The sequence below is a fragment of the Equus przewalskii genome, chromosome 16 (genome assembly GCF_037783145.1).
Source record: "Equus przewalskii isolate Varuska chromosome 16, EquPr2, whole genome shotgun sequence".
In the NCBI taxonomy this organism is placed as follows: domain Eukaryota; kingdom Metazoa; phylum Chordata; class Mammalia; order Perissodactyla; family Equidae; genus Equus; species Equus przewalskii.
Window position 1 is genome coordinate 14,232,924 of NC_091846.1, and position 26,932 is coordinate 14,259,855.

The following is a 26,932-nucleotide window of genomic DNA, read 5'->3' on the forward strand; positions in this document are numbered from 1 at the left end:
TAATTAGCATGTATTATTTACATATATAGATAGAATAAACAAGCATCTGAAGTGTAAAGAACTTAATTTCATCAGCATATTAACGCAGAGAATATAAGAGAGAGAATCCCAGATCTGCCAACTTTGTGTCCTTGAGCACAGGTGGAATTTCAAGTTTTAATTCTGTCTTGGACTTTTAATCTTTCAGTAGCCATGTTTAATATGTTTACAACTGTTTAATAACTGATATGTTTGGTCTTATATCATCTTGTTTTGTACTGTTTTTAATGTTTTCTTGCTTTTCATATTGTTTTGTTCCTCTTTGGCCATATAAATAAATTTCTGCCCACTCTTTTAGAATATGGGCATCTTATTATTAATTCTCCTAGAGATATGTTTAAAGTTTTAAAAACTCTTTAAACTCTTTAAAATATATTCCTATTGTTTTTAAACTCATAAGTGAATCAACATTTTTAATCACTTCTATGGAAAATAAGAACTTTAACTCAATTTACTTCTCATTCATTGCTTATCTTTGTCCGTATAATTTACTACCCAGAATCCATATTATTATTAAACTCCTATTTTTGAGAGTCTGTATATTTTTGCATATTAAGAAGGAATTCTAAACTCTCTATTAAAATTTTTTCTTGTTAATGCAGTATATTATTTTCAGCTACATGGATCTTTACCTGATTTTTTCGGAATAATGTTGTCTTTACATTCTTCTGCAGTATTTTTCTATATTCCCTGTGTGAAGTTTTTCTATTATCTATTCTTAGAGATCTATCAAGACTTTGTCTGCCATATGTCATAGATGGGCATATGAGTTTTTTCCTTGGCTGTGCTAGCTTCTGGAACTATTGGATGTAAAACTGGAAGACAGGGTCATCTACCTCTCTCCCAGCTCAGTTTCTAGTTTCTCTGGCATTCTTATTAAATGGTTCTGCTATTCTAAGATAGGATTCTGTCTCTCCTCTGGATGGAATGGCATCGAGTTCATTGGTTTAAAGGACTCGTCTAGTCTCTGTCCCTTGCCATTGCATTTTACTCACGTCAGATATGTTTCCCACAATATGGGAAATACTGCCTTTAACTACCGCCCACTTCACACCTGTTGCTTTCTGGGAGTCTCTTTCTCTGTCTAGTTCTAGAAAGATTGTAATCTGGATAGAGATAACATTGTGATCCCTTCTAAAAGCTGCAGTATAGACACCACTTTTTTTTTTTTTTTTTGGTTGGGACAGTGTTTGGTTTTCTGAGCTAGACTGAGCAGATCTTAAGAGGAATTTAAGTGTCCTCATACTCTCTTTTGAATCATTGGAGTCTGTTTTATTTGATGACATGAGGAATGTTTAGGCCACTTTTTTTTTTTTTTAAAGAATCTATTGGGTATTTCCTTTACAATGATTATAACTCAACATTAAAGCCTGTCTAGGGTAGACAATGGGATAAAAAGGAGTATAAAATAGGGACTGGGAACTCAGATCGCTTACATCCATGGTAAATGAAATATGCATAAATAAGAGAGCATTTTCAGACAGCTGATGTTAAGTGCTGAACAAGTGCTATCAATGGTGAATGCTGTAAGAGCTAAGCACAGTGAAGGATTTTTTAAAATGTGTTTGTCTGGGGAGAAAATAAAGAGCAGAGCTTTACAAACTTCTGCCAGTTGGATAAGTGTGATGTGTTCAATGGACATGAGTATCATATCCTGGCTGGAGCAGAGAATAATAGGAGATAATATTGGAGCTACAGTTAAGAGCCAGATTGTAAGGAGCCTGGACATAGACTTGTAGGAGTTAGCATAGTTTTTTAGTAGAAGGGAATGCATTATGGACTTTAGGAAAATTAAACTAATAAACTATGTATGGCGTGAATCAGAAATGAGACACCTTAAAGTTAGGAAAAGCTGTTAGGAGTGTATTACAGAACTCGAGATATGAAGTCAATTTGTTCGTCCTTTTAGTTAATAGTTACTGAACACTCACTGTGTGGCACACACTCTGTAGTATAGTCAGAAAAACAGACATGTACACAGTAATTCCAGTAAAAAGTCATAATTATTATAATGGGAGAATATACAAAGCCATTTGGAGTCACAGATCTAGAAAGCATCACGTATAACTAAGAGATCAGGGAAAGCTTCTCATAGGTGAGACACTTAAATTGGAAATTGAAATATGAGTAAGAATTCACTAGAAAGTAAGCAGAGAGCATTTCAAGATTAAAGGAAATGTGGGGTGAAGAGTTGGATTAGAATAGTGGCAGCAGGTATGGCAGAAAGAGTAGTAAATAACACTATGGAGGATGTCATTATCCAAAATTTAGAAGTGACTGCAGTATGCTCTGGTTCAGTGGTTGGCAGTGTGGTACGCTGACGGCCAGTATCAGTATCACCTGGGGGCTTGTTAGAGATGCAAATTCTCAGACTCCTCCTCAAACCTACTGCATCAAAAACTCTGGGAGTGGAGCCCAGCAATCTACATGTTAGCAAGCCTTCTGTAGGTGCTTCTGATGTATAAAGTTTGAACATCATTGCTCTACACATTTAAGATCTAATTATCAAAACTAGGTTTGCATATGGAAACATTTAGAACATACAAGAAAGCATGCAATTAAGTGCCATTAACTGTAATAAAAGTTTAGAGAAGAGAGAGATTAGTATGAGATAGTCTAGTCAAGGGAAGCCTCATAGAAAAGATGGGCTTCAAATTAACTTGTAAAGGATTTCGTCATGTGTAGATGATTATCCAGGCAAAGTGAACCTTTATACAGAAGTAGAATGACAATTGGTAAAATTTGGGAGCATAAACATCCTGAGGTGCTCTCCCTGGATATATCCTGCTAGTTCTTCCCGCACCATCATCTTAAATAGGAGTGCCAATTTATCCTGAGCCCCAGCATTGAGGATCTGGGTGATAGTTTTACAGAGAAGCTTTACAAAAGCCCAAATCAAATACTTGTTAGAGAAATCATTAGAATTATCTATTTTCCTGATTTGTGGAGAATACTGTGTATCCATTCATCTCTTCTTAATGGAACACTTCAGAGTTCTCTAAGGCTCCTAGAATAAAGGACAGTATAAAGATGTTAAATTGTACCAATATCACTTTTACTAACCTAGGTTCCACTAAATAATCATGTTGTTTCATCTCAAAGTTTTAGGGATACAGTTATAGTTCAATAAATACTTATTTTATTTAAGTCAATCAATTGAAATGTAAGATTTATCATTTTTTGAGAGGATATTAGCATTCTTATTGACGTATTGTATTTAATTTCCTGAGTAATCCAAAGCCAAGAAATGCTTGGCTTATATTTTATTGTCGACCTTTTAAAATACTTCTTTAATGTTACTGTCAACATTCAGAAAAAAATAGTAAATAATAGTTAACATTTATTGAGCAATTTACAATGTTGCAAACATGGTTCTAGGTGCTTTAAGTGTATTTAATCATTTAATCCTAACAATAACCCGAGAGTTAGGCTCTCTTCTTGTTCCCATTTCACAAATCAGGAAATGAGGAACAGAGAAGTTAGATACTTGCCCAAGTCACAGAGCTAATATGTGAAGAAATCAGGATGCTCTTGCCTCTAGCGCTTCAGTCGACCACGGTACTGCTTCAGGACGATCGTGGCACCGTTCAGTTTCACCTCCAGATCAGCCTTATTCTGTTAACTGCTTTAAACCCAAACAATTAATGATTTTAAATAATTTCATCATTTTCTTTTACATTTCATCAAAAGAACCTTTTGAAGTTTATTTACTGTCATGACTTCCGTAGATAGGGATACATCTGGCACTGGATCTGGGCCTGGAATTACCCCTCTAATGCAGAACCTGGTACTGTTTTCAGCTAAGTCTCAGAGCCAGAGAAACAGGCTCTGAGACAGAGACTTGCTTGAAGGAAGTTTACTGGAGAGTATCCTTGGGTTCAGCCTCGGTGGGGGAGTGAAGAAAGTGCAAGTGGGCAGGAGGAAAAACTGAACCCCAAGGAAGTCACAGCAAAGGCCTCAGCACATCCTACAGGGAACCAGGAGCTAGGATAACCTTTCAGAGTTTTCTTGTCTTAAGGCAAGGGGGCCAGGCCCTCATTACTTCCACTCCGCAATCTTTGGATGCAGACTCCTGGGAAGGAGACAGGACCCTGGGTGAGAGGGCTTTCTTCTGCTGATGATGACTGCTGGAGAGGAACTTGGCTGAGCGCCACCAACTCACTAGCGACACAGCCACCAACCCAGCATCCAGTGTGCTGGTAGTTCACAGAATCACCTAGAGGACTTGCTAAAACATAGATCATTGGGCCCCACCCAGTGGGTTCTGATTCAGTATGTTTGGAGTGGGGCTCAAGAATTTGCATTTCTAGGGCCCGGCCCCGTGCCCAAGTGGTTACGTTCGCGCACTCCACTTTGGTGGCCCAGGGTTTCACTGGTTCGGATCCTGGGCACGGACGTGGCACTGCTCATCAAGCCATACTGAGGCGCCATCCCACGTAGCACAACCAGAAGGGCATACAACTAGAATATAAGACTATGTACTTGGGGGCTTTGGAGAGCAAGAAGAAGAAGAAAAAAAAATGGCAACAGATGTTAGCTCGGGTACCAATCTTAAAAAAAAAAGAATTGCATTTCTGACGAGTCTCTAGGTGATGCTGATGCCACTGGTCCAAGGTCCACACTGTGAGAACCACTGCACTACACCTATATTCTTTAAAAGACATATCTAAAGATAAATTGTATTAATCTCATATAGCACTCGCATCTTCTATAGCACTGTCTGTGTTACACATTTTGGCACTTATGGTAATATGTCCTTAGCATTTTGTGTCTCTCTCTTCTTTCCAATGAGATTATGAGGTTGCTAAGGAAAAAATGTTTTGCTCAGTAGATACTCATCAAATTGAACTGATTTGATATTTATGCTTTATAAGTATTTGCATGATTTTGTGACCTATTATGTGAATTCACTAGAATTGCTGGAGGAGGGAATCTTTAAATTCTTGGATTAAAAAGAAGAGTTACAGAATAGGAATCTGAGTAAGAACATGAAACAATCATTTCTGGCTTCACATTTTTAAAAATATAGGTCAATATGACAATACATTTACATTTTCTATAAAAATATTTTGATTACTCTTTTATGTTCTCAGATTTATCTCTTTCTTCAAAATATTATTTTCACATGAAATGCAAAGTACATCTTATGACCCATTTCTTGCTCTCCATTCCTTGAGGTCTCTCATACTTGGCCAGTTTTGCTTTTCTTCTTTCTAGATGTTTTAAAAATAAGACTCTCTCTAAAGCATACAGCAGCAGTGTCCTAGTATTAATGCATTATGTAGATATTTTTAGAACCTCATGTGACCTATGTATGTATACATAATTGCATATAAATAAGCACACATTTAACTTTATGTATGAAAGTTTTGTAAAGATACTTTACATAGTGAAGGAAGCTTGTCAAATATTCAGAAAACGATTACTTTTTAGAAGACACCTAAAAGTCCATAAATGTTTTCATGGCTTTTGTTTTGTTCTATTTATAAATTTAATAAATATTTATTATAGAAAATTGGAAATATAGAAAAGTGTGATTTTAAAAACTACTCATAAACCTAGCTATAAATATCATAGTTAACTTTTTGGCGATTTTTCTGTTTTTTATTTTTATGTGTCTAGTGCATCATTGAGAACCTGCTACACATAGTTTCACATTCTGCTTTTTCCATTTCTTTAAATATTATTTGAAGGCATGATTTTTAAAACTGCGTGAAAATCTAACTTAGGACTGTGGCATAATTTATTTAACTATTTTGAAACACTTGGGTTTTCTTGTTTATTTTTTAAAGAACATTAAGTTTTAGTATATTATGTGGAAGAATTTTAATAATGTTTAGAGTTTACTAAAAATGTAATTTCAACCTCTGATTCCTGGAGTTGACCCAATTTCTGTTCATTGTGTTCTGAAAGATACAACTTGTGCTTCATTTTATACCTTATTAGATAATACTGTGAACAAGATGTTAAAATCTGGCATTCTTGCATTTAAAAAAATTGCAGAGTGATTGCTAACATAACTCCATATAAATGATCCTGTTAGGTTTGAGAATTTTTTTTAAGGTTTTTGAGTTGTTTTTCATATGATCAGCTAATGAATTCAGCACAACTTCCCCAGCCCCAACCTTTTTCTCCTGTTTAGCATTTTCCACTTTTTTACTCTGTGATGTACAAGCCCTCCCTGGTTAATTATGTATATATTTAGCTACTGCATGTGTTGGGCTTATTATTGTCATCTAATTAGATGTAACTTGAACTGCTTGCTTCTAGAAAAATCATTAAAAATTCTTTCCTAATGACCTAGAGATGACAAAATGTCTGTAAAGTGTGAAGAAGCAGACAAGCACAGGAACATCGCTCTTAAAGAGTGTTAATCCAGATGCTGCAATCATCTAATTAAACAATATTTTGCTGTCATTAACATTTTCACCAAGGAATTGCAGTTATAATTTCTTTGTCAGCTGTCTCTAGATCACTTTACTTTCAAAACTAAAGTGCCATATAAAAACATTAAATTGGATGGTTTAATTAAAAAGTTTTTTTTAAACGAAGAAACATATCTAGTGTTTCTGAGATCTCATTTACTGCGCTTCACTTTTATTGTTTGAGTAGATTAGTGTCATAGGCTTGCAATATTTAATATTCATCTTCTAAGATAAATCCTTATGAGCACAGTTAGTAAAAAAAAAAAAATCTACACATACCACTGCTGGAAAAGGAAAGAACCCTACCAATTACAGCACAAGATCATTTACTAAATTTCCATTATCCCAAAGAAAAAGAACACAATTGATAAATAAGTGCCTAGATGTCCCAGAACCTGACAGATATTACTTTAGAACCATGCCACTTTTTTAGTTAATTTAGTAAACATTAATTTTTTGGGTTTCACAAGGTGTTCAGTAAAATAATTAAAGTAATAATGTGAATTCATGGCTAAAACTTATAAATGCAAAATCCCAAACACCACCGTTATTCTTTTTTATCCATGTGATTTTTAAATATATTGTGCATTTTAAATTCAAATAAAAAATATATATTGACTGTCCATGTTGCAAGGCTTTTATATGAAAATTTTTATTTAAAAAAGATTTTCATGTAACTGTGTCTACATTTATTTATTAAGTTTATTGTATTTATTAGAATTAAAATATTGCTATAAAGCTTTGGTAATTTAAAAATTACTAAATTTTCCTTAGCATTTATTTTCAAAGAACCTTCCAAAGCTTATTAAAATTGAGTTAAAAAAATGCAGGACAGATTAATTGCCATGAGCTGTGACTGTTGGCATCAATTTGTGTATATTTTTTAAAGATGATGCTTTCTTATTTTTTTGTATTTTTTCCAAAAATACCATTATATCTTTTCTTTTATTAAAAAATTATTTCTGTTAAAAGGCTAGTGTCAGGGCCAACCTGGTGGCGCAGAGGTTAAGTGTGCACATTCCGCTTCTGCGGCCCAGGGTTCACAGTTCGGATCACGAGTGCGGACCTATGCACCACTTATCAAGCCATGCTGTGGCAGGCATCCCACATACAAAGTAGAGGAAGATGGGCAAGGATGTTAGCTCAGGACCAGTCTTCCTCAGCAAAAAGAGGAGGATTGGCAGCAGATGTTGGCTCAGGGCTAATCTTCCTCAAAAAAAAAAGGCTAGCGTCTTCAAATATGGTGTCCGTTTTTATGCTATTTATATTTATACAATACATTTAAGTACTGAGATAGTGTAAGTTAACTTTTTATTTTATTTTGACAGTTATTTTCTTCATATATAAGTTATAAAACTTCATCGTAAGTTTTAAAAACAATTATGGTATCTAATTTTCTGCTATTAATTGATTTATAAGTAATATAAATAGATGATATACAAATAACATCAACATTATTCTATAAAAATACACTTACATACTGGAAGACCTATTTTTCATTGAAGTTTATAGGTTTTTTAAGCAGAATGGTAAGCCAAAACATGACAGGGAACTAAATATGCCTTGGGCCTAGTTAGAATTCCAGAAATAGCTATGCCTAGCCCATCTAGACTCTCTCTATATGTACTTGTGTAGAAAATAAACTGAGAATAATCAGGTGTCCTAGGTTAACGTATACATGAGCTATCCATAATAAATTTTAGAATTTTACACTTTGTATTTTACAATGATACTGCTTTAGCAGAACATTTTCGTATACGGAAGACTTTAATAAAGGTTCCAGATTCTTGTTTTTTCTCTTCAGTATTATTATTCACAATAGATTTATAAACATAAAGCAGGTCCATTCATTGGCTGAGCTGTCCAGCTGCAGACATTTCCTTCTGGTTTAACATGCACATTCACACTGCCCTTTTCTCCGGTATATACATCCATGCCTTTACATGGTCCTCATCCTCCAAAGAGACTATCCTGTAATTTTCCTTCTTTATTTGGCTTATGTTTGTTCATCTTTTAAAATTTGGCTCCTTTTATCCCATTTTTTATCACGTACGTATTCATTCCTTCAGCGAACATCTATTGGACAAACAGTATGTGCCAATACACAGAGATTAAAAAAAAAAACCCAGACCCCACGTTCATGAGTTTACTGACTAGTGGGGAGGCAGACAAGTACACTGCCACGTATTAGCTCTAACACACATCTGCATGACTGCTGTGGTGGGAGAACAGAGAGGAAACTCTAACCTCGCTTCCCCCTTTCCAGAAAATGCAAAATGGAAGCAACATTCTGCTTTCTATCAATTACATACATATATAATATAGACCTACATCAATTACACATTTAAAACAATATGCAGTTTTGTTGTAAAATGCAGAGATTCATATAATAAACAGATAAAATTGTCACCCAATAAAATGTTTACTAAATGAATTAGTTAATTTAGTTTGATGCTAATAATAGCAGATTTAGTTCTTCCTCAGATTGCGGGGGTTCTTTTCTATTTCACAGTCACGTTTACCAATTCCTACAAGAATAGGTATATTTCACGTCAGTTCTTGATGATGAACAAGATAATGTATGCAGATCTGTGCCACTGTTATTCTGCATGCGATGTGTGCAACAAGGCATACTAGATGAACCATCAGGGAAATAGCTATTTTGTATGGATTTGAATGGAACTTTAGAAAGTTGCCTATGATCAGATCATAACACATTTTTACAAAAAATAATCTTGTCCAACAAGTTTTCTTGGACCTCTGTTTCCTCAATAGTGATTCTCTTAATTTTATGTGATCATACGTTTTTTTCAGTACCGCTTTATGAGAGTGAGCCAATGCTGTGCTCTCCCGAAGTTTGTCACGCTCCCATTGTGCTTCAGTACCCTACCTGAAATACTTGTCATTCTATCAAAAAGAACCCCAGCAAATTCAACCTAAGACCCAGCAGTTCTCCACTAAAATGAAATAATATAATATAAAAAGAAAGTTCATGAACTTAAAGGAGTGAAAAACATGTATGTGACATCTTCCTCTTTACTTTTTCATACTGGCTTCCGAGTACTTCTGTTAAATTGCAAATTCTCTACCCTGATTCTTGATATAAATTCATTGTAGTATTCTATATACTGGCAATATAATTTCTACATATATTCTCATTATGTAGAATACTATTACAGAATCTGTAAGTGTGTAGGTCAGAAGGGTGACCTCCGTCATGGCCACTTCCGGGGCACTGGCCTACAAGGCTCTGCGTCCACGGTGGCAATATTGTTTTCATCATAGTCAGCAGAAGAGAAGTGAAGCACGGAGGCACCCATGTGGCAAGTTGTAGTGGGCCAAGCCTGGAGGTGACACATATCACCTCTGCTCCTGTTCTGTAGATTAGAACCCAGTCCCAGGGCCATAGCTACTTGTAAAGGAGGCTGAGAAATTCAGTCTAGCCCAAGAAGAGAAATCAGTTATGATAAACAGCTAACAGTCTCTACCACAGGCTTATATTATAAAAGGTAATTTTAGTTACTCATTACTTAGTTATTATTGAGTGAATTCACTTGAAACACATTACTATAAGAATGCTTTTGATTAAACAAAGACGTAGTCCAATAAACAAAAGAAATTACTTTTCGTCCTAAATTCAGTAGTACATGTAGGGTATACAATGAATACAGAGATTTTCATTTCTCTTTTTTGCTTTTTCTAGGACGGACATACAATGATCTGAACCAATATCCTGTGTTTCCATGGGTATTAACAAATTATGAATCAGAAGAATTGGATTTGACTCTTCCAGGAAACTTCAGGGATCTGTCAAAGGTAACTTAAATATATAGACGTCAATTTTCTTCATAAGGCTATATTCTTAAAGCATTTCTACTGAGTATATATATTCAGTTAATGTTTGTAAGAAAGTAAACCTGGTTGTCTTCTCCTTTTGTAGTCAGTGTCTAAATCTCGTCAGTTCTTAGCATAGGAATCATGCTACGAGAAGATAAATCAGTGCTAGTGTAGGCAAAATGCAATCAATATTTGACAAAGAGCAGATTTAGGGAGAGATTACTTAGATATCCTAGGTTTTAAAGGTCATTGTAAAAAACCTGAAATTAGTACGAAGTATGATGGGGAATCATTTCTGTGATATATTTCTTAGGTGATAAGACATGTTGTCTTGATCATAATACGCATACACACACACTGCAGGGGAGCTTATACTGAAAAGAAAACAGGGCGCGATAATTTATCAAGGGCTTGTTAAGATACAAGAGAGAAGATTTGGCCCAAAAAATAGCAAGAAAAAATACATAATGGCGTATATGAATAAAAATCAAATTTCTGGCTAGTTCATCTCATTTATCCAGAGGAAACTTAAGTGGGATACTAAACTCCTTGAAATGCAGTGAAGAACTAGGAACTAGGCCCAAAAAGCTGTAGGCCAAGCTAATCTTAGAGCCAGGCCCTGAAGTTTATATTGTTTAGCCATATTAAGTCTCAACCCATTCACTCTGCATTTGTCTCTTTTCTGTCATCTTGCTTGTCTGGTTTAGCCTTCCACAGTGGGTTAAAAGGCATATGTGTGTGCGTTGGTTTTGGTGGGGGAGGGTTAAGGAGCTCACGGACAAAGGTTAGCTAGCACAAGACTTGTGAACCAGGAAAACATACATTGTGGCCAATTGAAAATGAATCTAGCAGACAGTCTTTAACTCAACACCCCTTCTCTTCCCTCTTTTCTTGCCTTTGAAAACTAGACCTACCTCAGTTGAAGTTCTACATTCCTCTCCTTGCTGGCTATGTGACCTGAAACCACTTTCTCTTAGCCTCAGTTTCCCCATTTGTAATATGAGAGTAATAGTATTATTCTACCTTAAACAGTTGTAAAGATCATATGACGCGTGCATTTAAAGAAAGTAACAAAATACTTGGCACATAGAAACACTTCATGAATATTATCTATTATTATTACACATGGAATATTTCTTTGCCTCTTTTTGAAGCCTGTGTACTAATTTTTGCGTATTCTTACTCGTCATTTACTCTCTAGTTCTATGTGATTTCCTCATCAAATCTTAGTTGCTAGCTCATTGCTAATTTTAGTTATGATATTATAAGTTGTAAAGGGACCTAAGAAATTAGTTAACATCTTACTGGGAGTCACACAGCTGGTAAAAAAAAAAATGCTATCAATTGAATTCCAATATGGTTGCAAATATAATCATTTTTCCAATGCAATTGAACTGAATGAAAGTCTTTAACCATTTACCAAGTGCAAGTAATTATTCAGGCTCAGATAGATAGAAGCACTGTAATTCACGGGGCCTGCCCTCTGGGAGCAAATCTAACTGTAGATTATCTGAATAATAAAATCATTGCCTGAAAAGTTAAATAATAAGATACTGTGTTATCTTAAGAGAACTACATGAGAGGCAATAAATAATGATGAGGAACAAGAACTCTGGAGCTAGACTGCCTGGGTTCAAATCCTAATCTGCCATTTACTGGCTTTGGGGCCTTAGACAAGATTATTTAATTTCTCTTTGCCTAAGTTTCTTCACTTGTATAATGGGGACAATAATAGTAGGGTCGTTGTGAAAATTTGCTGAGTTAATAAGTGTAAAGAACTTAGAATTAGTGCCTGGCGTATCAGCCTTAGCTAGTACTATATGTGTAGAGATAATGTAGTAAATCATTGATATAGGCTATATACTTTGAATTGTCTTTCAAATAATAATGATAAATATATGCCGTTACATCCATATTGGAATGTGAATGTTTGAATGATAGGCATTTTGACATGACTTGCCAAGGTTAAGGTTAGTCTTTGGGTGTAAAACAAAACCAGACTAACTCATCGATGTGAGGATGAAAACTGTCAAACTAGTTCTTTAACAAATCTTGTTTGCATATGTTTCATTTAACATAAATTGAATAACCATTATGTAATAGGCACTACAAAATATAAACACAATGAAAATTTATAGTGTAGATTCTCAAGTAGCAGGATACATAGTATTAAAACCTCATAAGCTGACTACTACTATGGCTATTTTAGATTATTTTGAAAACAGGAAAGGAGGCTCTTTTTCTTTGAAATCAACTGGGATATCATGGTAAAATGAAGCTTATAGACCAAGGTTCCTTTCTTTCCCTCCATTTATTTGTTCATTCTTTCAGTCATTCAGTCAACAAATATTTATCACTCACTCACTGTATGTCAAGCACTGTACTGGATGGAAGGGTATACAGGAGTTAATAAAACAGAAATAGTCACAGCCCTCTTGGAAAGGGTCCAGTCCAGAGCTGAGATGAATACTCAAGAGTTACCAGAAATCTGTGCATCCAGCATATATGACAGTAGGTGTAATGGGGACTGCACCAGATTGGAGAGTGCATGCTCAACTACTTTAAGGCCTTGGACTCAAATATTCTTGAAACACTATCCCAACCAAAGAAAATATGGCCTTCATTATGATTAATGTGGATTAGAGAAGGCATATGGTAAAATATTTGCTAGTAATTATCGATCTTTTGTCTGTGCATGTAGAAAAGATGAGATAAATGAGGAAGTTGCCATTTCTAAAGTAACGAGAATGTATAAACATTCTTCAGGTTTTTAAAGCTGATCTGTTTAATCTATACTCCTTTTGGCAGAACGTTCCCCTTTGTGGCTCACATGTGCTCTCCTAATTTTATATAGTGTTAAATAAGTAGACAAGGTAAACAGACTGAGCCTAAATAAATTAGGTAATTTGAGTACCAACTATACTTTTGCAAGCATGAAGTCCTTCATGTTGTGAACATTTGAATCCATGAGCTCTTAAAAGATAGATAGCTTTTTCTTACAATTCTGCTATGTTCCATGCTTTAGCAATTTGTTCTTTATATTCTGTCAGACTAACATGATAGGAAAATGTTAGCAAATTAAAGCCTCTTGATGTGTTAATAAATTATTCTTGCATTGTTCCCATGCTTCATTGAATTTCTTAATAGGAACTTCTTACAAATGGAGTAGAAACCCAAGACTATCCTGTATAAAAATCATTAATAAACAAGATTTTAATGTATGAAAATATATCATATATACGCCTAATGGGAAAATGACATTTGAAGTATAATAATATAATTGGAAGGAAAAACTACTAATAATGCAATATTATTGTAGTGAAGGGATGACCACTAAGAAGCACATGAAATTCTTGTAGTTACAATCAGTACTGCAAATGAAATTTTTACTGGAGGGTTTGTTAATCTTCAAAAGTTCAAGGAACAATTGGAATATTCGATTGATTTTATTAAGTAGGAATATTCTAAAAGATCTCTAACAACAAAAGAAGATGTTCCCAGTCAAAGACTGGGGTCTAAGTAATAATTCCTGGCAGTCAATAATTCTAGAATTTGTTTCAGTAAGCAATATTTGGAGCCCCAAATAATTTTTATATTCTTTACTATATAAAAAAATTAAGAATCTATGAAATGTACTATCTTAAAAAAATTAAAAATTTCTTTTCTTTATATCCCGACAGTACTCTGGCTTCATGAAATTCTTTTGTTATATCAGTTAAGACTCTTGAATGAACATTTCAGACAACCCAGCTCAAATGGACTTGAATAATAAATCAATATTATTGGTTCTTAAAGCTGAAAAATTCAGGGGAAGGTTTGATTTTCAGCAAGATTTTTTCCAGTGATACAAATAATGCCGCTGAGGACCTGGTTCTTTCCATTTTCTGTTCTGCCTTCCCCACTGTGGGCTTCATACTCACCCTCCATTGGGTGGCCTCTGGTGGTTTTAAGTACTCCCCTTCTAGTAGCAAAATGGCTGTAACAGTTCCAGACCTCACATCTTACTATCCAAACGAAGAGAAAGCATCTCACCAAGAAACTCTCATGGAAGACAGGAGAAACTTTTCTTTCCCAGAAATCCCAGCAAGTGTCTCCTCATGTGTCATTGGTACTGCTTAAGAGGGATGGCATATGTTAATTCAAGAGGAGATAAGCCAGTCATTTCCCATGGTTGGAGCTAGAGGTAGAGTCAGGATCACATAAAACACCTCTCTAAGAATGCTGGTGTGAGAGTTGACGGGAGGAAGTTTGGATTCCTGTCCTCTTTCCTAAAGAGAGGAGGCTTAATTGGTGGTCAGCAAACAACTCTTTGTTATATATTATAAAGGGCCGTACAGTGTGTCTGAGAGTTTCTTCTTTATGATCTCTATAATCTAGAGAATAACAAGTAAATTACAGGTTTGTATATATGTAGCTACTACATAAAAAGAGCTTTGCAAGATGCTAAGAGGACTTTAAAGTATAGCCCTGACCCTCAAGGAATGTTCGTTGGTTGGGAGGGGACAAAAAACAATAGGCAGTAGGTTGCTTATTACATACGTACAATTATGATATATGGACATTAAGTAGAGTCAGAGATGCATTTGCCAGAAGCTAATGAAGCTTAAACGTCAGAGCTCATCAAGTTTCAGGGGCTCTTTCTTATCTCTTGCCCCTAATTTTATGTTCGTATGTTCCTAGTTTTATGTTCATTTTCTTAAAGAGCCTCTCCTCTACAAATCGCCTGTTTTAAGTCTCACAAAACCTGGGTCCACTCTCAGTGCAAAGAAAGGAGCTATCTCTTGAGTAAACCTGGATCGCTTCGTGGAAGAGGCAAATGAGAGGGGTACAAAGGGGTTCCAGACATCCAAGTACACCTGGATATATTTCTTCCCATATCTGATCCAGGTCCATAATTCACCTTTTCATGCCTTTCTTGCATACTTCCCCAAAACATTGTGACAATATTGGCAAAAAATGGTTTTATATTTCATTTTTAAGCTACATCTAATATTTAACAAAAAAGCATGTTGGAAAAATTGATAACAGTATTTTTATAGGATTGTACAGACTAGAACTGAAAATGAGAAGCAAGTAAATAAAAATAAGGTCTCTGCACCAGACGTACTTTTCCTGGGGCTTTATAGCAAGGATAGGATGACGATCAGAGCTGGAGATGGCTTTCTTGTTCTTGCCAAAGTCCCTATGACAGCAAGGTCTACAACACCCAGCTCTCATTTACAGAGGAAGCTGAAACCTTGAGGTTTCTGTTCTCTTTATTGGACGCTGGGAAAGGTTAATCCTGGAATTATCAAACCTTTTCAGTTTTCCTTTCTTTGTATCAATATTAAAATTGAGAGAAAAAAAATTGGAATGTGGAAAGAATTTATTTAGGCTTTGTTTAAATGTTGTTCTCTCACATATTGTACAATCTTAGACATGTTTCCTAAGCTCTCTGAACTCTGTTTCCTCATCTTTAAAATGAGCACAGTAGTATTTACATAAAAGAGTTGTCGAAAGAATTAAATGCACTAATGTAAGTAACACACCTTGTATAAGGCCCAGCACACATGTGGCATTCAATGACTGGTAGCTACAAGGCAAATTTCCATAATTGAGGGTTCATTGTCGTTGGTATGATTGAAAAAAGTCTAGTGAAAGATGATTTGATTTAATTTTGTTCTAATAAAATAAAAAGAAGTACCTTTTAATGAAATATAAAGTTTTTTTCGTGGAATGAATAATTGCTTTTTCATCTCTTTAAATTACCGAATTATAAAAACTTTAAACATCAAAATACTGAAGTTAAATGTTTCTTGAAACTTGAGGTGCAGGTTTATTTAGACTGAAATATTTTATTATATGTATAATATTCTTACTCTATCATTAGCCCACTTATCAAAACAGTTGAAGAACACAGGAGCAATGAAAGTTCCTTGTCAGTAAAATTTCTTAGACCCTTCATTTGATTAGATGTCAAAGGTTCAAGTTTTATTTATTACATGTACAGGTTACAGGTTATGTTTATTGTTTGACATGATGGACAGCAAATGAAACAATCTATTATTGATTTATCTTTTCAATACTCAACCAGCAGTGTGTGTAGAGATTTCTTTGCCCAATTTATACAGATTTTCCTTATGGAGATGTGACCTTGTGGTGAAATCTATCTAAAACATGATATATGCTAGTGCTTCCATTATTTACGTATATTGATATGAACTTTACTCTTAAATTACAGTGGTTACATGACTTTGACATGAAGCACAGCCTCTGCTCATTAAAGTGTAAATGGGATTTTCTTTTTTCCCAGTCATGCCCTCTGATAAATGAAATAGTTTCATCACAAAGCCACGTCCTGCTGATATTGACATGAGCATAAGACATCACACACCCCCCATTCATTGAGTGGAAAAATATATTTTGTTAACACAGGAGTTGTTTGACTGACAGATGATGATAAGCATAACCATTTTCCCAAATTATTATGCCACTTAAAAAAAGGAAGTGATGATGCCTTGAGGCTTCAAAATGTGATAATGCAAATGGATGCACTGAAGTGTGAATACTCTTCACCCGTCCACCCTTGATACTGCCAAATGTCTGTATACCACACAGAAAAGAGTTTACATTGTTAAGGTGGGGAATGCTCAACCTGGCAATACAGTGCAAGTTTCTACAGTTATTTTGTCTTTCTTTTTCATCTTAAGTTAACAACATCTAAAGTGACGTTAGTTTTACTTACTTTAGTATATAATCTACCTAATGTTAAATTTTAACAAAAAAAACATGAAGAATGGGCAAAACTACTAAGTGTATTAGTAGCTGACTATGATGATATAAAACTTATTAGAAGATAAAAATGTGAATGTGTAAATTTAATTATATATCATCTGCCAAAAAACCTGCTGCCAAATTTGAAATGTTTTTCTAAATGTATGTTGAATGTCACCTTAGCATACAACCCAATTTGAAAATTCTTTTTGTTAGGCTTACTTATATTGCAGTGTTGAAGGGAAAGTACTGCTTTAAGACAAGGTCTTGATTGGCAGTATTTGGATACTGTTTTAAACTCATGGAATAATCCAAGCTGAGGGCATAACTTGCAAGGGGAGAAATGCAAAAAGGTACCAATTTCAAAATTGGATTTAAATTAATAATTTTATTCATTCACTTATTCTTTCATTATGCAAGCATTTATTGCACACCTACTCTATGCCAGGCACTGGAGATAAAAAGACATTAAGAACTGGTCCACACTCTTAAGAGTTTACAGTCATTTATAGTTTACCCAGCGGCATATTATGCTCTTTTTCTTCTAACGGAAAGGAAGGAAGAACCAAGAAAAGTGCAGACAAAGAAAAAGGTTGATTCACCAGCCCCTTGGTAACCAGAAATAGTGAAGTGTTTGTCTGTTTGTTTTCATCTCCACTGTGGTTTGTTGGAGACGTATACCAGGGTGACAGAGAGCTTTAAAGATTTACAAAGAACTCCCAAACCAGTCCTACACTCAGTCTGCTTAAATGTCCTCTTAGCCTCTTTTCTTGTTCCTTCCCATGTAGCCAATTGTCTTACCTTACAGAAAAAGAGAGGGGGGGGGGAAATACTGGAGCCTGTCTTACTTTGGAAAATGTAAGCTGCTAAGGAGGCACCCTTCCTAGTGCAGGGTCTTAGGAGAACACTATCTGGAGAAAGGAGAAGAGAGACTGCTGTCTGCACCTTTTTCACCAGCCACGCATGCCATCTAAAGTATAGCACTGTCATGGCAAAGCATGGCCAATGTCAGTCTTCTTTAACCTTCTCGCCAACTGAAACAGAATGTTAAGTAGAGATGATCTTGAAATTAATCTATAGGCTCATGATTATCCTACTTCTTAGTACTTAGAAAACTTTTAGAACCAACCCATGAAGATTTAAGATACTTTATTTATTCTTCCATTGTTCTCATGTAAAAATGGTCACTTTTCACTAAAATACTTAAAATTATTTTTGGGGGGGGGAATTATTCTGGAATAATGATAACAATAACATTTGACCTGCACTTATTATATGCCACGCGTTGTGCTACACATCTTACTTAGATTTTCTCATTTTATCTTCACAACTCTGTGATAAATTACATAAGTTATATAGCTTGCATTTCCTTTTGTTTGTTACCTATTATTTCTCTACAACAGGTAAGCAGAATATACTTAAAAAAAAAAAGCCTAGTGATTAATTTACCTTCTTGGTGCCCTCTGCCTTTCCTAACTGCCCTACACGATGGACAGTCGCGTCAGATATGCACAAAGGAGACAGAAGGGATGTGTTCTCCAGCTCCAAAGACTTCAGTCCTGTATGGGACTGACATACCTATGAATGCGCTAAGGAATTTTGCTAATCAAAGTGCAGCTTTCTTCGTAATATAATTAATCATGCTTATTCGTCCTATGAAAAAGTGTAAAAAGAAGTACACGCAATTATAGCCAGCAAAATGCAAATCTTAACACTTCCTTTTATTAATGCTTCATTACTTCAAGTTCCATTTCTTAAGAATGTATGTGGATATTGTGTAGTGATTAGCTGGAGTTCACCTGATAATAAAAGGCCATATTAAGCAAATTAATAGTGTGCATAAAATGGCAAAGAAGAGATTTAATCTATTTAAGGCAACAAAATTTTCACACATTTTATAAATACAAATTTTCAAATTAAAAGCATTCTTATCTGTAAAAACAACCCAAAACCTAGGCCCCATAGGAAGGACTTAGTGTAAATTTGAAAGATTTGCTTGCTTTTTACACTCCATTTTAATTTTAGTTTGACTTTTTATTATAAAAATTTTCAAACATAAAGTACCAACAATAATTAATACCCACTTACCCAATACCTAGATGTTAAAATTATTAACATTTTAGCAATTTTTGCTTTGCTAAAGTATTTTAAGGTAAATCAAAGATTTCATACTTTATACCTAAATACTTTAGTATGAAAAAAATCTTCCTACATAACCAGATAACATCATCACACCTAACAAAACGTACAGTAATTCGCTAATACTATCTAATACGGTGCCTATAATCAAGTTTTCCCAATTATCTCCTATATGTCTTTAAAAATTGGTTTGTTCAAACCAGGATTCAGTCAAGAACCATATATTACTTTTGATTCTTATGTCTCTTAAGTACCTTTTAGGCTCGAATAGCTCCCAACCACTATCACCACCCCCCTTTTTTTCATGATATTGATTTTTAGAAGACACCCTACCAGTTATCCTATAGTATCTCACCTTTTGAATTTGTCTTTTTTCCCTCGTGTTGTCAGTTAACTTGTTTTAACTAGTAAAGTTTTAAAATATGGTGATTCAAATATCAGTGAGTATTGATAACAGGAATTTGGAAATATATAGTCTTTATTGGTTGCTAGCTAAAATATAAAGTTACTATAATTGATTAAAATTTATAAAAGTTAAAATGTTCACATTTAAAGGAAATTTCAAGGGAGATCTCATCAAGATGGCAGTGTAGGCACACTCTGAACTCATCTCCTCCCATGAAGATAACCAGGTTACAACTATTTTTGGAAAAATTACCCTGGATATAAAACTGAAAACTGAATGAAAGATATTTCTGGGTCAGATAATTGAAAAAGCCGTCTAAAATTCTGTACATGGAATAAACCAAATTCTGATCAAACAGTAAAAAGGAGTTAGGGAAGACTAAGAATCTCCATTATTCTCGCTCCTCAGAGGCAGCTGACAGTTTTATGTATATTCGTCAAAAATTTTTCTCTAAATATTTAAGCAAAACTCTATTGCATATATCCTATTGGATTTTTAGAGAAACATTGATAATGCTATCTCATGCTGTTTTTGCAAATGCCTTTTTTCGCTGCTAGTACTAGTAATGGTAATTTAATTTTACCTGTAATCCATTCTCGACAAAACCATTGGTGTTACCTTTTTAAAGCCTAACTCAGGTCTTGTTTCTCTCCTGCTTAAAACCACTCAGCGACATTCCACTGCATTTACCATAGGATGTCTTACATCACCCTGGTCTACAAAGCCATGTGATATGCCTCTACCTGTTTTCTCTCCTTATCTACTAACCTCTTCCTCTCATCAACTAGGCTTTAGTCACACTATCTTTCTTTCTGTTCCTTGAACATGTGTGTCAGGCCCCCTTACAGCCTTTGTGTGTGTGTGTGTGTTTCCAATTATTTTATTGATGTCCTAATGGTTTATAACATTGTGTGATTTCAAGTATACATCATTATTTATCAGTTTCTGTATAGACTGCATCATGTTCACCAGGAATAGTCTGATTTTTATTCGTCACCACACGTACGTGCCCCTTTACTCCTTTGGCCCACCCTCCACCCCCTTCCCCTCTGATAGTCACTAATCTGTTCTCTTTATCCCCATGTTTCTTATCTTCCACACATGAGTGAAATCATGCAGTATTTGTCTTTCTCTGTCTGCCTTATTTTGCTTAACATCATACCCTCAAGGTCCATCCGTGGTATGGCAAGTGGGACAATTTTGTCTTTTTTAATGGCTGGGTAGTATTTCATTGTGTAGTATTTCATTTCATATATTTATATACACACACAATATATATATGTATACCACCTCTTCTTTATCCATTCATCCGTTGATGGGCACTTGGGTTGCTTCCCTGTCTTACCTATTGTGAATAATGCTGCAGTGAACACAGGGGTGCATAAATCTCTTTGAATTGTTGATTTAAAATTCTTTGGACAAATACCCAGTAGTGGGATAACTGGATCGTATGGTATTTCTATTTTTAATTTTTTGAGAAATCTCCATACTGTTTTCCATAGTGGCTGCACTAGTTCGCATTCCCACAAGCAGTGAATGAGGGTTCCCTTTTCTCACATCCTCTCCAACAATTGTTATTTCTTGTCTTGTTAATAATAGCCATGCTGACAGGTGTAAGGTAATATCTCAGGGTAGTTTTGATTTGCATTTCCCTAATAATTAGTGATGTTGAACATCTTCTCATGTGCCTGTTGGCCATCTGTATATCTTCTTTGGAAACATGTCTGTTCATATCCTCTGCCCATTTTTTGATTGGGTTGTTTGTTTGTTTTTTGTTGAGTTGGATGAGTTCTTTATATATTTTGGAAATTAACCCCTTATCGGATATATGATTTGCAGATATTTTCTCCCATTTGGTGAGTCGTCTTCTCATTTTGTTCATGGTTTCCTTTGCCTTACACAGATGCTTTTTAGTCTAATGTAGCCCCATTTGTTTATTATTTCTTTTGTTTTCCTTGCTTAAGTAGACGTGGCATTTGAAAAAGACAGATGTCAAAGAGTGTACTGCCTATATTTTCTTCCAGGAGTTTTATGATTTCAGCTCTTACATTCAAGTCTTCAATCCATTTTGAGTTAATTTTTGTTTATGGTGTAAGATAACGGTCTACTTTCATTCCTTTGCATGTGGCTGTCCAGTTTTCCCAACACCATTCATTGAAGAGACTTTCCTTTCTCCATTGTATGTTCTCGGCTTCTTTTTATTTCTGGACTTTCAATTCTGTTCAGTTGATCAGTGTGTGTGTTTTTGTACCAGGACCATGCTGTTTTAATTACTATGGATTTCTAGTATATTTTGAAGTCAGGGATTGTGATGCCTCCAGCTTTGTTCTTTTTTCTCAGGATTCCTTTGGCTATTTGGGGTCTTTTGTTGTTCCATATAAATTTTAGGATTCTTTGTTTGATTTCCGCAAAGAATGCCCCTTGGAGCCTTTGTCCTAGCTCTTGGTCTATCTTAAAGTCTTCTATTCATAAAAGCATTTCATATGACTGGCTCCTTCAGTCATTCACATCTCTGCTCAGAGGTTCTTCTTGAGAGATGCCTTCCCTATCCTCCAGTTGCTGCTCTCCTCTTATTCTGTTTTAATTGTCAGTAAAGCACATATCTCTGGTACTTTCTCAGTTAGATGATCATTTTATTTAGGTTTCATGTGTCTCTGCCTCTACAGACACACACACACACACACACACACACACATTTAAGTGCAAGCTTCATGAGAATAGCAATCTCACTTACGTGATTCTAGAGTCTAGAGTAATTTCTGATACATAGTAGGCACTCAATACTGACTTAATGAATTTATCTTGGAATATTTTCAAATCAGTTTTTTTGATTAGATGTGTAAAATACAGCAGTGTAGGTATATCATCATTTACTCGACTAGTCCCTTACTGGATATTTAGACTGCTTTTAGTTTTGGGGGAGAGTTTTGCCATTTCAAGCAATGCTGTGAGATATATTCTTGTATCTGATTCTTTCCGTATTATAAATTCCTCAAAGCAGAACTACTGGATCAAAGCAAGTGTATATTTAAAAAAATATTGCCAGTTTGCCCACAAAAATGTATACCAATTTATATTCCTACAAACAGTATTATGACATATCATGTTTTACTACAACCTGGCCAGCACTAAGTATTGTCAAGCTTAATAATTTTTGACAGTCTAATAAATAAAAATAGTTTTTGTTTGACATTTTAAGAATTGCCGGTGTACTTCTGACTTTTTGGTATAAGTAACAGAAAATCACCTTAAACTGGCTTTAATTTAAAATAGAAAGTTTTTATTGGCCCATATAACTGAGAAATCCAGGAATGAGTCAGTTCAGGAAAACTGGATCCAGGGGCTCACCAGTGCCACAGGATTGCTACACCTCTGGCATCTGTCCTCATTGGCTTCCTTCTCAAACAGGCTTCCCTATGTTATAGCAGTGATAACCCCACTAGAAAGACAGAATGCCTCTTTCTCAGGTAGTTTCAGCAAAGTTTCACTGGAGTAACTTGAATCATGTGCCCATTTCTTACCAATCTTAGTAGCCTTATAGATAGAATATGGTGATTGACAGGTCTGGATCACTTGCCCACCCGGGGGGTCAGGTAATGGAGTCAGCCAACCTAAACCAGGTAGTCCAAGAGTGAGGAAGAAGTGGTTCTTAAAGGAAGAAGGAGTAATGGATGCTGGACAGAGAAAGAATAGATACCCATTACACTGTATGAGCTGGTGCTATTTTTTCTACATATTGGAAATTTGCATCTGCTACCTGTTCATCTCATTTGCTCATTTATTTAATTAGATTGTTGATTAGTTTCTTATTAATTTGTAAGAGCTCATTTCTTAAGGAGTTAGTCCTTTATCATAGGTGCTATAAATAATTCTCACTTTGTTGTCTTGATTTTGCCTAAAAACTTTGTCTAAAATTTCCACATGTAAATTTAAAATATTATACAATCAGATCAATAAGTCTTCATTCATTCAGCATTTATTATGTACCTAAAAAGATCCAGATACTGTATTAGGTGCTGAGACTACAGAGATGAATAAAACATAGGACATTCTCTTGAAGGGCTACTCTACTGGGTAAAAAAAGTTATAAACTTGCCTAACTATTACCAGATGGTGTCACGTAGGCCTTCATAGATGAAATTTGAGCTGCTTCTGGAAGAATGAGTTGAAATTCCCTGGGCAGATAAGAAGAGAGGCAGGGAATTTACTTGAGCACAGAAGCATCTGTAGGTATGATTTCTATATCATCCTAACTGAGAATTTTAAGAATGATGATATATAGCTCATGACTGAAAAATAAAGGCAAGAATTCTTGAAACCTCTTCTAAGGATTCCTGAACCCCTGGCTATTATAGTGAAAGGTAACAAGATAACTTAGACATGTGGAAGTTCAGAAGTGTTAAGAGTGTTGAGACAACTAAAAGCAATACTTTGAAGCCAAACAAATCAATCAACTGTACCCAGCTTCAAGCTGTATCTAGCACACAGCTCCAGCTGGTTCTGTAAAATATATAGCCACCAGCTAACAATGTCATCTTGATTTGACTTGTTCTATTTCTGAGAATCTGTGATGGATGCGGAATTAAGTAGATAGTTATAGAAGAAAAACATGACATCAAAATCAGAATTTCATATTTAGTGATGGAAAAGTAAGGCAGTGTTGTAGAAAGAGTAGAGACCCAGGGACATGTTTCCTCCTCATGAAATTAGGCTGGGAGTGAGTGCCTTGCCCACCTGAGAGACTTATGAAAATCAATCTGGAAATGGATGTGAAGACACTATCTTATACAAATATATACTATCAATCTAGAAAATAGATGTGAAGACAATGTCATATACAAATATATAGTATCATTAGCAGTTGCAGAAGCAATAGTGAACTCTCAAACATTTTATATATACAAGTAGAATCCTTATTCAGTGAGAATCATGAGCATTTGAAAGTTTTTTTAATATGTTAGAATTCAGTGTTATTAATCTTACTTTAATTGAATCTCTGATTTCTCCTTGAGAATCCATTTTATTCTTTCAATTTTCAATCTATTTTAAGGGCATTGACCATGCCTCAAATCAATCCACATTTATTTTTGATTTATTTATTCAGATCAATCCAGTTCTACCTCAGACTTTTATATTCTCTAAAGTCCTTTTAATGTCTCATATAGTACCATTTACCCAATAAGTATTTTTTTATTTAAATGATTTTGGTTGCTCATTTTTGCCTATTTAATTTATATACTTGGCCCATAAGAAAGGACTTGATAAAACTCGTAAGGTTTTATAAAAATAGAAAAATATTGATAGATCAAGACTAAAAGAACAGAAAGGGAAAGAAAATAGGAAAATGAAACCAGAGAAAAAGTTGGCAGTCAGAAATATATACCGTAAGGATTCTAACCAAAATTTTTCAAAGTACCTTCCAAGGAACACTAGTTCCATTGCGTGTTAACAGTTACTATGAAAACAAAAAGAAGGAGGAGGTTCTAGTAAAAATAAATAAAGTAACAGATAAATAAATAAATAGGAACCACTGTAGTGAACAAAATTAAATAATTCTGTTTATAATATTTCTCAGAGCCTTTCTATAATAATGTAAATCTCCATGAACATCTGTCAGGATTTTTGTTCCAGATAATCAAATCACACAGTTTTTTCAGGAAAACAAAGCTTTTTGTGGTACTAAAGGCTGAGATGAATTTCTCTCTTTAATATTCAAAAAGGGGAAATTGAAGGATAGACTAGAGAAAATCATCATCATTTCTTCAGTGAATTCAATAGTGTTTCAAGTAGACGTGGTAATGTTACACATATAATTTTCCACCAATTTTATATTGAAAATAGTGCTTTTTTCAAGCTATGTAGGCTTTATAGCAGTTTTAGAAATTGAATTATAATAATGAGGTGTTTAGAGGTAGAAATCTTATTCTTAAGTTTTGCATTATCTGCATCATTTTCTGCTATCTGTCAGAGTGTCAACTTGTAGCATATAAACTCACGAGGATAAAATAATAACAAATCTAATAGCAAGTTCTAAACTTTCAGTTACACCTTTTCATATGGAAACACCTAAAAAAGCACAGAGGTAACTGTGTCTAAATGCCTACTTTTTGAGAGAAAAGGAAGTTGGTTATTGCTACAGTAGTTATGGTAAAAATTGAAATAGTTTGCAGAATAAATTTATAGCTTTCATTAAGTGTAGTTTTACTTTTTCACCAAAATTCTTACCTTATACGTCTGCTAAATCCAAATGGTATTGATGTTGCATTATTTGCTCAAATTTTAAAAAGATAACAAAATTGCAACCTTATCAATTTATACATAGGTAAGTAGGTAGGTATAGGTAGGTAGATGATTGATAGATAGATAGATATTATATCGATTAGAATCCCATAAGAAAATAGGTCATCTGTGATGAAATTCTCATTTCCCAAACAGACATTTTGAAGCATTTTTACTTCGAATGATTTATTGCTGCTTGATTACTAGAAGCAAAATAACAGAAAAATAATAGGTACAAACCAAACCACATTTTATTTTATAAAATTTATTTCGAAATGCATTAGATAAAAATTCAAAATTAGAAATATATAACTTTTAAAAAGTTACTAATGGAAACATATACAGACTTTAATACTGTGCAGCTGTTTCCTACAAAATATTGTTCTATAAAACACTCCAATAAAATGACTTTGATGAAACTTGAGTAAATATAAAGTGTAAATATTTATTTTACCCCTTTTCCAGTAGTTGAGGAGAAGGCTGGAAAAGATTAGAGGAAGGGCCATGTTCTTTTTTCAAGGAAGCTTTGTGAGGTCTTGCACAACAAACAATATCAGATAAGGTCAATCCTTAGGGATTGTGCAGACATTGTATGCATGTGAAAGATCTTATAGGACATTCAAGACAGAACAAGTATTAAATATCTTAAATGCTTTGCAAAAGATACACTTATAATGTTGAGTTAGAAAGACTGATGTCTGTACATCTAGAAAGTGTAAAATATGTAGGCCATTTTAAATAAAAAACTTGCTATTTCAATTCAGTAACAGAGCTCACATTCATTCCACTCTAGTAATTACCCTCTTACCAAAAAAGTAATAATATATTTGTTTTAAATGTTATTAATATTTTATGTGACATTTAATGAAATTATATTGCCTTTTTATATCTGTTTAAAAAGACTTGAAATAACCAGTGAAATTTAACACAGAATAAAGTTTAAGCCTTAGAACATTTAAAAAATATTTATTTGAACTAAAGTTTTCAAAAATTAAATAAATTGTTTAGACTTTCTTATTTTTAATTAAATAATTTTTAATTAAATTTTTAATCT

General features: G+C 34.4%; 1 protein-coding gene across 13 annotated transcripts in view; it reads left to right on the top strand.

Annotated features, from left to right (window-relative positions):
- NBEA (neurobeachin) overlaps window positions 1-26,932 on the top strand; it is a 671,041-nt gene that overhangs the window by 563,716 nt on the left and 80,393 nt on the right. For all 13 annotated transcript variants that reach the window (XM_070578754.1, XM_070578744.1, XM_070578745.1 and 10 more), the window contains one exon: window positions 10,168-10,280. In XM_070578754.1, coding sequence (XP_070434855.1) covers window positions 10,168-10,280 — 113 coding nt within the window. The remainder of the gene's footprint in view (window positions 1-10,167; window positions 10,281-26,932) is intronic.